The following is a 12,792-nucleotide window of genomic DNA, read 5'->3' as shown; positions in this document are numbered from 1 at the left end:
ATCTCCGTGGATGTATTATCGCTCGCAATCGATCGCTCACTTATTTCGGCCTCTTTTACACGTCCACGTATCCCAGGATGGTGAGGCTACAGAACACTCTTTAAAAATATCGTCTTAAATCCATTATTTCATGTAACATCCTTTCAAGTAATAGTATTTGAGTTGAAGAAAGACAATCATTCTTTTATTTAATAGTAGTTTTTATGATGTGGGAGTATATTTGGTGTCTAAAAGATACTTTTCAGGAAGGAATGAATGACGTGCACCTGTGTGAATTTTGACGTGTGTGCTCGACTACTATTTACTATAAAACTATGACTATGGGGGGGGGGGGGGCGATGTCTTCGCACCTTTACGAAGCTAAGAAGTTCAGATTTAACATGAATTTCATAAAATCAGTCGATAATGTTCTTAGTTTTTATGAGTAGATTAAGTAATATAATAAGTGTGCCATTATCATTTATTATGAACTTTAACTGTTTAAACTTGAATTTTGAAAGTCTAAAAATAAAAATGTAAAACTAAAAATGCAGCCTTTCTCATCAAAATCCTGAAATGAATCACACATGTTCAATAATGACAATGGGTGATTTCAAGTACGGTGTTGAAATCTGGTGTTGGTGTTGTGACAACACCTTACTTGAAATCAGGCTGGTGTTGGGATTGACCTCGGAAAATATGACGTATTTCCAGCAGTTCGTGTTGAATGCTGGTGACTGGTGTTAAAATTTAAATGTCGTCTGCTGAACCCAGGCCCAGCACTGCGGCTGGTGTTGACGATGTACGCGCAATTTCCCCAACACCAACCCCCAGGGATTGGGAAAATCATGATCTCAAGTTCGGTGTTGGTGTTGGTGTTGGCAATCTCAAGCTTGTGAACAGGCGGCTAACACGATGAAACATCCCCATAAAATTAGCTTTTACAGACAATACAGTTAAGATGAGTACAAATCATTTGAGCTGTATATATTTTGATGAACAATAATGTTCACTCTTTCGTATTCTTGAATTAAAACATTGGAATTCTGCACGATGAGAATTTAATGCATTTCTCTCCGATTTCATTTTGGTCGTCGATACTTCTCGCGTGAAGTTGAGATGATTAAATAGCAGCGCAGAGGCGTGACGTCGTGTGCTATCGATCATAACACATTCGGTATCATTCCTCTGAACCCAGCTCGGTGTTGGAGCTCGGTTCAGCGGCCTTTTTACGCTCTCAACACCGAACTTGAAATCGCCCAATGTGAATGGGTGTGCAGACATGGCCATGGTCACCCCTATCATCGGTACCGTAATGACAGTATCATTATCAAAACAAATATGACTGGCCGAGGCTTCCAAGATTGGCAAGAAAATCATGTTTTACTTTTACTTTGACTTTGAGTAAAAGTAAAACGTGATTTTCTTGCCAATCTTGGAAGCCTCGGCCAGTCATAGGCCTATTTGTTTTGATAATGATAATGATACTGTCATTATGGTACCGATGATAGGGATGGCCATGTCTGCACACCCATTCACATTACTGTATATGATTTTGATGAGAAAGGGTGTCACATCACTCGGTAGAGGCGCACGACCAATATGGGACTTGGGAGACTCCGCCAGGACTCGGCCTCAGGAGGCTTCTAGAGAGTAAAAATAATTTACTAACGTATGTTTACTCTCAACGAAGCCAGGGATTATCATTCAATCCCATTCATCTACCCGCACCGCCAAAAAAACCCTCAAACTTTCGCCCCCAAGTTTTCTACTTTCCTTCTAAAAGATCTAGCCCTAAATCATGTATGTACATGGGATTAAACTTGTAACCGATTTTGCAATCGGCAACCGATTCCACTCGATTTCACCACAATCGGCAATCACTTGCCGATCTTCGATCATGCCCCCTGAAGGAAAAAATCGAAAATAAAAAATCGGCGTAGATCTGGTTACAGTGCGTGATCGCTCAGAACATATTTCAAGATTGTTTTTGAGGTGCTAGCTATTTAGAGGTCGCATTATTCAGGGAGAAAGACGCGGTATTATCTATGGCGATGTTTAAGAGGAAAGATATCTTCTCTTCCAACTCATGGTGATAGCGGATGCCGCCGTGAACTTTGAAAGGTCGTATTACCGACGGAGCTCACTGTGTTACTCTCTTACATCGTTTATGATGATATACATTTTATTTTCAACCTCGTGGTGATAGCGGATGCCGCCGTGAACTTTGAAAGGTCGTACTACTGACGGAGCTCATTGCGTTACTCTCTTACATCGTTTATGATGATTTACATTTTATTTTCAACCTCGTGGTGATAGCGGACCCCGCCGTGAACTTTGAAAGGTCGTATTACCGACGGAGCTCACTGCGTTACTCTCTTACATCGTTTATGATGATATACATTTTATTTTCAACCTCGTGGTGATAGCGGATGCCGCCGTGAACTTTGAAAGGTCGTATTACCGACTGAGCTCACTGCGCTATACTCTCTTACCCCCTTTATAACGATATAAATCTTCTCTTCAACCTCGTGGTGATAGCGGACCCCGCCATAAACTTTTAAAGACTGTACTATTGACGGAGCTTATTGCGTTACTCTCTTACATCGTTTATGATGATATTCATTTTATTTTCAACCTCGTGGTGATAGCGGATGCCGCCGTGAACTTTGAAAGGTCGTACTATTGACGGAGCTCATTGCGTTACTCTCTTGCATCGTTTATGATGATTTACATTTTATTTTCAACCTCGTGGTGATAGCGGACACCGCCATAAACTTTTAAAGACTACTATTGACGGAGCTTATTGAGTTACTCTCTTACATCGTTTATGATGATATACATTTTATTTTCAACCTCGTGGTGATAGCGGATGCCGCCGTGAACTTTGAAAGGTCGTACTACTGACGGAGCTCATTGCGTTACTCTCTTACATCGTTTATGATGATTTACATTTTATTTTCAACCTCGTGGTGATAGCGGACCCCGCCGTGAACTTTGAAAGGTCGTATTACCGACGGAGCTCACTGCGCTACTCTCTTGCATCGTTTATGATGATATACATTTTATTTTCAACCTCGTGGTGATAGCGGATGCCGCCGTGAACTTTGAAAGATCGTGCTACTGACGGAGCTCACTGCGCTACTCTCTTATCCCCTTTATGATGATAGACATCTTCTCTTCAACCTCGTGGTGATAGCGGACCCCGCCGTGAACTTCAAATTGATTTGAAAACGCTAGCTACCCAAAACATTTAAATAACATATTTCAAATCATCGTGCGTGCTTGCGTCTTCTACTACATTTTAATTGCACTTGCGACTTTAAGATGATGCGTCGTAAGAGATCATTCCAATAATTCTAAATCGCTAGCACCTAAAAATACTTCTAAAAGATGTCCCGCCGATCGTTCATTAACCTGTGATCTATGAGAAATATTTTCATTTTATTTTCCTTTGCGCCTTTGCTCGGAAGATGCGTCTTTCGTTTATCTTTCTAATAAAAATCACTCGGTTTATTTTAAAGCAATAACACCTCAAAACCCCTGGCTTTAAAACATGTTCCAAACGATCGCGCATGTTGGCGACTTCCATTCCAATAATGCATTCGTCTTTGTGACTTTGTCAGGAAGATGCGCGCGACTGCGAACAACATTTTGATGTATTCCTTTGTTTTTAAACATCGCCGATTCGATTTTCGATTCGATTTCGATTTTAGAAGCTTAACTGCCGATCCGATTTTCGATCTGATTTTTGATCCGATTTACATTACATGGGATACAACTTCGTTTCCGACATTTCTACGATATTGATTTCATTTATAAACAAGAATTCATTCAAAAACCAAGAAAAATGTTATGAAAAGACAAGAAGAACTCACCACCGTGTTTACGTCGCCATCTTGATTTCATTGTCTTTCGCTTGGCGACAGCACGCAAATCGCTTGATTTGCGTGCCTTCATTTTTTATTTTTAAACAAGAATTCATTAAAAAAACAAGAAAATGTTATGAAAAGACGGGAAAAACTTGCCACTGTGTTTACGTCGCCGGCTTGATTTCATTGTCTTTCGCTTGGCGACAGCACGCAAATTGCGCGGTTTGCGTGCTGTCGCCAAGCGAAAGACAATGACATAACAATCAAGATCAGAACTAGTAATAGAAGCGTTGGTCAAAAAATTGGGATCGTGCCAGCTTACAGGGACTGTCTCAATTTTCAAAGATATCTCCATTCAAGAAATCTAGGAAAGTTCATTCTCTTGTCAAGCGCTGACACCAATCAAGTGCGCTAGTTAATGTAAACATATCAGGTTTCATAACAAGATTGGTAGATGGCAAGTCGTGAAAAGTAGACGGTGAACTGGGGGGGGAATTGAGGTCAATGAAATGACATTCTATTTTTTAGCACTCAATTCCCCGTAATTGCCGTCTAGATTTGTATCCCGCAGGGGTAAGTGTAAAAAAAGACTGTCCCATATAACATGTATAAACAACTAAAACAAGGACAATCTCAATTTATCAAGACATGATTTGTTTTGGTTTATGAGGATACCCTTGTTTTCTGGGACAATCCCAATTTTTGGACCAGCGCCTCTACTGATATGATGTAGACTATACAAAGACTAAAAAGCCTTTAGTAAAGGGAGTAGTTCTAACGTTAGGCAAAACTTTAGAATCCAATGTCATAATCGTTTATAAAAACATGGATAGGTTCTAACGGTAGTGTTGGGAGGCATCACACACACTACATTATTTCACATAGGGTCTAGATCTGTATATCAAACGTTACATCTAATCGATTTATGACATTGGATTCTTGTAAGCTGACTAATACCTTGGTCACATTTGCTCTACGGCGGCCGTACGGCGAGTCGAAAACAGCCGTTTTATTAATTTTGATTCAAACAACCTAAATGTAGGTGGACAAAAAATGTTAAAACGGCTGTTTTCGACTCGCCGTACGGCCGCCGTAGAGCAAATGTGACCATGGTATTAAGTGTGCTGCGTTCATTGTGTATCTTGTTTTATGATGGTTGGACCTAAAGATACGCACTTTGTTACAAACTATAAAAACTGCCAATTTTAATACTATTTTGAACAAATCATCTTTCACCAATTTGTGGTAAATAGATGTTATATAAAATTTTGTCATGTTTGTTAGTCTGCTTTGTAGCCAGTCCGAATTGCTCTCTTCAATCACATCTCATTTTCGCACTTTTTCCCCTCCATTTTAAGAAGATTATTATTATCTCAAGGCCCATACTCATTCTCCAATATCTAACTTCTAACTTTTGGCATTTAGATAATTGATCACCTGATTTTCAGCAATATCAGCTGAGGCTGGGCATATTATATTCATGGCTTTAATCTCGACACCAAACTTTATTAAACCTGTGTGCTTTAGTGAGGAAGAAGTTCGACAGAGAATTTGTAAGACAACATTGTGATCAAAGCCGAAATAATTTTGCTCCTTTTTTCATGAACTCTGAAATTGCTAATGAGAGAATTAGTGTTGCTATTTTTGTATGTTATTGTGTGAATTAGGCCCAGAGGTCTAGACTGTCCAATATTTTACAGCTTTTGCAGATTTGACAAGATTCTCAATCAAGTCACATTGACAATGATTTGAACAACAATGTTAAGTAAAGAATGAACTAAGTTTCACAATTATATTGAGGAAAAATATTTAAATATGGTATTTTTCATATGATAAAATAAAAAGTAATAGCAAGTGGGTGATATCACCAGTTCCCTCATTTGTATATTGATCAGGATGTGTATGTAAATGTATGGAATTTGAAATACCTTAACTTTTTTATTTGATATCCAGTATCCTAATTTGATGAAATTTTCAGCGTTGAGCTTTGACTTTTCCCTTGTTATTGTTAGTATGACTGAACTTCCACTTTAAAGAAAAGAAAACCTTTCTTTCCAGTCTCACAGAAAATTCTCAGCTCCCAGGCACGGTTCCTTGGGCTTCCTGCCCCGTAAGCGCAGCAGGCGCCACAGAGGCAAGGCCAAGGCTTTTCCTAAGGATGACAAAAGCAAGCCAGTACATCTTACCTGCTTCGTTGGATACAAGGCTGGAATGACCCATATTGTTCGAGATGTAGATAGACCTGGTTCAAGTAAGTCTGTTACCACATTATATTTGGGATGGGGTTGTTTAATGTCCAATGAGACCCTATTGTTTCTTTTTTTTTCTTTTTTTTTTTTTGAAAGAAAGGAAGAAAATGTTCTAAATATTTGATCAAGCCAAACCTGTGTACAGGTATGTAAGTTTGGCTTAGTCAAATAATTTGAGACCACTCTTGGCAACATTATGTATGTTTGCATATTCCGGTCTGAAAACACACTTGGACTTAGGTTATTATTTGCAGACTTGAACACATTCTACTGTATGCTAATGGGAAATGTATTTGTAAAAGAATGACATAGTTCCAGTAGATTAAGCCTGTTACTATTTTGATCGGGTTATATTTGATATTTAAATTTGATTGTCTTTGTCTCCATATCCCTTTCCCATCGTCTTTATCAAATAATCCACTTTGCTCTTTTGTTCTGCAGAGGTGAATAAGAAGGAAGTGGTTGAAGCCGTGTCCATTCTTGAGACACCTCCCATGATCATTGTCGGTCTTGTGGGTTACATCGAGACACCATCCGGTCTACGTGCTCTCAAGACTGTCTGGGCTGAACATCTCAGTGATGAGTGCAAACGACGATTCTACAAGAACTGGTGAGCTAAAGAAGTTCGATTAGTGAAAGACTCTAACTTGAATTATGTCAAAACTTATTATAATTTGGTCCACAAATTATGCAGTTACAAAACCATATGCTTTCAACAAAGTTTCAAGAATTAGTGATTAAATTTCCTTACTTTCTTGCAAGTAGCAGTACAAACTATTATGGCTATCAGTAGCTTGGATTTATATCTTTGATAAGTTGTGTTTGAAAAATTACAAGAAGCCCAGCACGTGTACTGGGCGATTAAAAAAAATTGATTTCCGATCATTTCTATTTTTTATGTTACATTAACCAGCCCACAACATGGCTCCGCTCTGTGCTCTATGGGCATTGATGAGCTGACCTTATGACCATTGATACTAGAAGACTCCTCTCATGGTCGCATTGATGAGTCTTTGCCCCCAACTTGTCCCTGTCCCCTATATGGCTCCGCTCTCTGTACCTTATGGTAGCAGTGATGAGCCACTTGTGGGCCTCCGCTCTTGCCATCAAGGCATGATGAGGCCCCTCCTATCTCCCCCATTTTGAGCCCCCTGTCTTTTCTTTTCTCTTGTGTGCGTGTGTTTGTGGGTGTCTGTCTGCAGGTACCGCTCCAAGAAGAAGGCCTTCACCAAGTCCTCCAAGAAGTGGGCTGATGAGATGGGCAAGAAGGAGATCGAGAAGGACCTCAACGTCATGAAGAAATACTGCACCGTCATCCGCGTCATTGCTCACACCCAGGTACCGTAAACCAAATGCAAATAAATCATATGCAAATAAATCATTTATTTCTCCCTCAAGTATGAAGTGTAACGTCCATCACAATATATTGATTGGTTTCTTTCAAAAGCTCAACAGGTTCATTTTAAAGTTATAGTCATCTTCTTTGAGAACATTTAACAGGTCAATGAGAATTACCAGTGAAGACATGTGACGATAAACCATGGGATGTGCTATTACAGCACTCTGACAAACTATGTTGAAATCCCATGCTGCCTTCCTTCTGATGTCATCACTTTAAATTTATCAGTTAACCCTATCTAGGCCGGGGTATTTTGGGAGTTCATATGGGGGGGGGGGGGGGGGGGGCTCCCAGGCCCCCCCTTGAGATCTCGGCCGTCAATCGCGCCGAAAATTGGCACGCGGGTTGCCTGGGACATAATCTACAAAATTGTATAGTAATTTCATCCGAATGGCTTTTAAGTGATTATGTTAATTTATGCGTAATTAGTATGCAAAATCATACTTTTCCCTCTAACTCCCTAAATAAAGCTCCAAATGTTCTAATATTTGGTTTAGAAACTCTTTGTGGTGTTCTTAGCAAGTGTAAATGAAAAAATTGCGATATCAAATCATTTTCTTATGTATTATATTGTTTTTTGCAATTTATGTATTTCTTTGTTTTTCATTGTTTTTTCAATGGCATTTGTTGGGGACTCTTCTGAGATCATAAAATAAATACATTTAGACCAGCAAAACTAAAAATCATACATTTATGAATTTTGGTTGAAAACACAATTTGTATTGACTTTGTACACAAAACCACGTTTTTGAGCAACATGCACATGGTGTGACATGCACTTACATAATGTTGCGTAATTTCGGAACCACGTACCCGGGTGACGCAAAATTGGTCTCAAAAGTTGCTCAAGACTGGAAAGTAAAAAGTCAGCGAGCGGCGCGGTCAAAAAAATATCGCTCGATTCGTTGAGGGGGGGGGGGGCTCCAAGCCCCCCCAGGCCTAGATAGGATTAAACTAGATATTCATTATTTAGTCCTTGAAATTGTGATTAGAGCTTGGAATTCTTATTATTTTGCTGCTCTTGGTTGCAGATGAAACTGATGAACCAGCGCCAAAAGAAGGCTCATGTCATGGAGATCCAGCTCAATGGTGGCAGCATTGGAGACAAGATTGAGTGGGCCAGGGAACGCCTGGAGAAGAACGTCCCTGTTTCTGAGGTCTTTGGACAGGACGAGTTGATCAATATCATTGGTGTTACCAAGGGACATGGATTCAAAGGTATGTTTTAAAACTTCTCTTTACTTGGTTATCACGTGTGATAGTTTGGTGAAGATGGTCTAGCAAATTTTGTTATTTATATACAACTTAATCGCCATTTTGATCATTGGTGCACATTGAATTCAGTTCAAAGTCTTGAATATAAGATTATGTTATGTACAAACAAGCTATAGGGCAGTGGATACTCTCATTGGAATTTTCCATTACAGCAAACAATTGGTTGAGAACAGGGCTGGTTTAAGAAAGGACACATGACGATAAACCATGGGATGTGCTATTGTAGCACTCTGACAAACTATGTTGAAATCCCATGCTGCCTTCCTTCTGATGTCCATGTCTTCCAAAAAAAACAGATTTCAGTCAAAATTTCATCCAATATCAATGCAAGAGAGTTGCTCAAAGTTTTAATAATCACTTTCATTTTAATATATATTTAAAGTGTCAACCCGCTTGCCTAATCTAAAGATCTTTGTTTGCCATTACAGGTGTAACATCCCGTTGGGGAACCAAGAAGCTGCCCCGTAAGACCCACAAGGGTCTACGCAAGGTTGCCTGTATTGGAGCCTGGCATCCAGCCCGTGTGGGCTATGGAGTTGCCCGTGCTGGTCAGAAGGGTTACCACCACCGTACCGAGATCAACAAGAAGATCTACCGTGTTGGCAAGGGCTATCATTTGGATGGAAACAAGTTGGTGAAGAACAACGGAAGCACAATTCAAGATATCACAGACAAGAGCATCAACCCCATGGTAAGTCCTTTGATAATATACATTGTTTGTAGGATGTGTGGGGGGGGGGGAGTAGAGAATCAATTAGTGAAACCAATTTGCCATCTATTAATGAAGAACTTTACCCAATAACATATAAACCACAAGACTTTGTTTTTCCATGTGAAATAAATTTGCACTGATATTTAAAATGAATGAATTAGTTTATCCTCTTGTAATGCTGTCATCAGTAATAAGTTGTTTGTTCCTATCGCTTACACAAAACACAACTCCTGCGTTACGAGCATTTGTTACATTGCAGTGACCATGTACAATACCTTGTTTAGACTATGTTGCTGGCATGTTTTTAGAATCAGACAGTAAAATACTTCCATCTTTTCAGTATTTATAGTGTTTTCTCTCATATCTTTATTTTGTGTGATGATAGGGTGGATTCCCTCACTATGGTGAAGTGAAGAATGACTTCCTGATGATCAAGGGCTGTGTCATCGGACCCAAGAAGAGGGTCCTTACCCTCCGCAAGGTAAGACGGTTAATTATGTTTCTTTCATAGCCTTTTATATTAGATGGGGAATTCCCATTGATGGATATCTCAGGGGGGGGGGGAATATTTTCTAGTCATAGGTCTCTTCTACAAAAAAAAACCAGTATTGCAATTAACAACATTTGACATCAATATATTTTTACCCTTGTTTCACATAACATTGATATCAATGCCTACTGAGCTTGTTCATGAGGTGTACACCTGGTATTGTGATACTAGTTTGTTTCTTTCAAGATGCCACTTTTTAGCTTGAAAAACGATGCAGATGTCCAGTGATACATAAATAAAGTTTGAGCTTTCAGTAAAAAAAAAATGCAGTTGGTGATTCCATCATTCCAAAACCTTGTATTTTGTGTGAATTTGTTTTTATCCTGACTGCCATAAGTTCTAAACTGAGATACAGTCGTACAATACAAATTGTGTACTAGTATATTCTAGTTCATTCAATGGTATGACCACAGCATCTGATTGATTTGGTTTTGCGTAATTACTTTGTATTGTACGATTAATTGTTGGACACTGCACTATTTATTCTGTCTTTTTATTTCCCTCTCGTTTCAGCCTGGGTGAAAGAACATTTTACAATTGCATTTGTCTTGTTCAGAGAAATGGTTACAGAGAAAGTAATGGGATCATATGGAATTTTGTCTCTCCTTGAAGTGATTCTGGTTCAGATTAAAAAGCAAGGAATGCCAGTCACATCTGCATTCTTCATGTTGAATCGTCCTTTTCATCTATTGCTTTACTAGAATTTTTAATTCACCCGTGTATGTTTTCTTCATTGTTTTCTGTCCGATGCAGTCTCTCCTTGTCCACACCAAGCGTGTTGCCCTGGAGAAGATCACCCTGAAGTTGATCGACACCACCTCCAAGTTTGGACACGGTCGCTTCCAGACTCACGCAGAGAAGAAGGCTTTCATGGTAAATATTCAAGTCAATTTCTTGACTCTAAATTAGTATGACGTACAAACTGCAGGTATTTGCCCAAGTTGAATCACTGTGGACCACAAGAATTGCTCTACTAAGGCAAATTTGACTCTTAGAAGAGGCAAATGCTTTGCATAATTTGGGACCACTTTTATAAAGACCTACATATTAACTTTGCTATTTTGGCAACTACTATGGTGACAGGTTTCAGCAGCTAATCTCCATGGAAGTTAAGTTACAAAAATGGCAGTTGCTAGAGTTTTAAGTCTCTATAAAAAAGGCCTGTGGTCTGCAAAATTGCTTTAAACTTGGGTGTTTATTTGACTATTAGAATGTCCATCTTATTCAGACCCAAACTGTACTTGTAATGGGCTATAAGGGAACATGAATGATTGTGACAAGTGACGATAAACCATGGGATGTGCTATTACAGCACTCTGACAAACTATGTTGAAATCCCATGCTGCCTTCCTTCTGATGTCCATATCATTAATTGAAATCTGGTTAAATGAATAAATTCTTGCAATTGTTTCTTGGTACAATCGTGAATGTGTTGCATTCACTTGAAAAAAAAATATATATGTTTAAAAAAAAAAACCACAACAGTTGCTTTTCATTTTTTTTGTCAATTTGAAGGGGGGGGGATTCTTCCATGCAGCATAAATTCTTACAATTGTTTCTTGGTACTATCTGCCAATCTTGAATGTGTTGCATTCACTTGACAAAAAAAAAACAGTTGCCTTTCAAAAAAATTTGGTCAATTTGAAGGGGGGGGGGGATTCTTCCATGCAGCAGCTTTGTAGAAAAGAATGTAACCCACTTTGAAAACAAGCCTCGTTAGTTCGACATTTACTATACTCTTGTCATTGTTTTATAAGTGCTTTATTCATTAACCTGATAATGTCTCTGTCTTATCTTCCTTTGTAGGGTCCACTGAAGAAGGATCTCATCGCTGCCGAGTCGGCTGCCAGCTAAGCAGAGTAACCCATCTCGGAATCTCAATACCCGTTCGCAAAATAATTCGAAATGCCCTCTTTCACCGAAGCCAAACATCTGGTCTATACTACATCAGTCGCTCATCTTGTATCAAAATGCCCAATATACCAATTATTATTTGTCTGTGAGACTCACTCTCGCATACCATAATGAAAATCTGATCTAGCTGCAGCTCTTCAGACAGAACTATACTAATATTTCAAATTATCATTTTTCTGTGACATCTCTGGTTCCCATCATCTGGACCAAGCATGTAAATCCTACATGAGAATAAATGGATATATGCTTACACAAATTACCTGGTGTTTGGAGTTATATTGCTTGTGCTTTGTTGAGCTGTGTGCTGTGGTCTTTGCGCCAAAGGGTGTGTTGGAATGGAAGAGGCGTTGTCTGTACTTTGATGCGAAGCTTATCTGGCGTTGTTTACTGAAAGAAGTTTGATACATTTATAACAATTTGTGACATCAAGGGAGCGTTTCATTAAAGGATTTGTCAGTGCTATTCAGTGACAGATGATGATGCTACTTCTAATCTTTGCATCTGATTGGCTATAAGAGAATAATCAATAGTATTAATTGAAAATCACTGACAAAAATGAAACACTCCCTTGCTCTTGTAGAAGGAGAACATTTGTGTAAGCCACCCCCCCCCCCCAAAGAAAAAGTCTTAAAGGTATTTTTCATCTATGTGGGTCCCACTTGTAGAACCTATTGATTTTGAGTATGGATAAGAATTAAGATGTGTTTGTGAAAAGGAGCAAGGTGGCAAAGTGCATTGAGGATTGATTGTCGATAGAGCAAGAGTTAAGTGACCATGATATATTTCTGAATGATCCTCGTGGGACGGGGGAGACGAAGATGGTAGTGTTTGTTTTGTGGCCA

General features: G+C 39.1%; 1 protein-coding gene across 1 annotated transcript; it reads left to right on the top strand.

The window, feature by feature from the left end:
• On the top strand, positions 1 to 12,206 carry LOC129269473 (large ribosomal subunit protein uL3-like). The gene is made up of 9 exons (XM_054906975.2): positions 1 to 80; positions 5,910 to 6,102; positions 6,542 to 6,710; positions 7,303 to 7,438; positions 8,531 to 8,717; positions 9,203 to 9,465; positions 9,872 to 9,967; positions 10,790 to 10,909; positions 11,843 to 12,206. Exons 1-9 carry the CDS (start codon positions 78 to 80, stop codon positions 11,888 to 11,890), a joined length of 1,215 nt encoding a protein of 404 aa, XP_054762950.2. The 5' UTR covers positions 1 to 77; the 3' UTR covers positions 11,891 to 12,206.
• The last annotated feature ends 586 nt before the right edge of the window (positions 12,207 to 12,792 follow it).

This window comes from Lytechinus pictus, chromosome 10, assembly GCF_037042905.1.
Source record: "Lytechinus pictus isolate F3 Inbred chromosome 10, Lp3.0, whole genome shotgun sequence".
NCBI classification, from domain to species: domain Eukaryota; kingdom Metazoa; phylum Echinodermata; class Echinoidea; order Temnopleuroida; family Toxopneustidae; genus Lytechinus; species Lytechinus pictus.
The sequence above is the reverse complement of the archived record's forward strand: the minus strand, read 5'-3'. Positions and strand labels throughout refer to the sequence as shown.

What these genes read in the sequence shown, in the direction of transcription:
- LOC129269473 (XM_054906975.2), top strand. An exon ending in GCGTCATTGCTCACACCCAG is followed by an intron (nt 7,439 to 8,530) that starts GTACCGTAAACC and finishes TCTTGGTTGCAG; the next exon opens with ATGAAACTGATGAACCAGCG. An exon ending in GGGTCCTTACCCTCCGCAAG is followed by an intron (nt 9,968 to 10,789) that starts GTAAGACGGTTA and finishes TGTCCGATGCAG; the next exon opens with TCTCTCCTTGTCCACACCAA.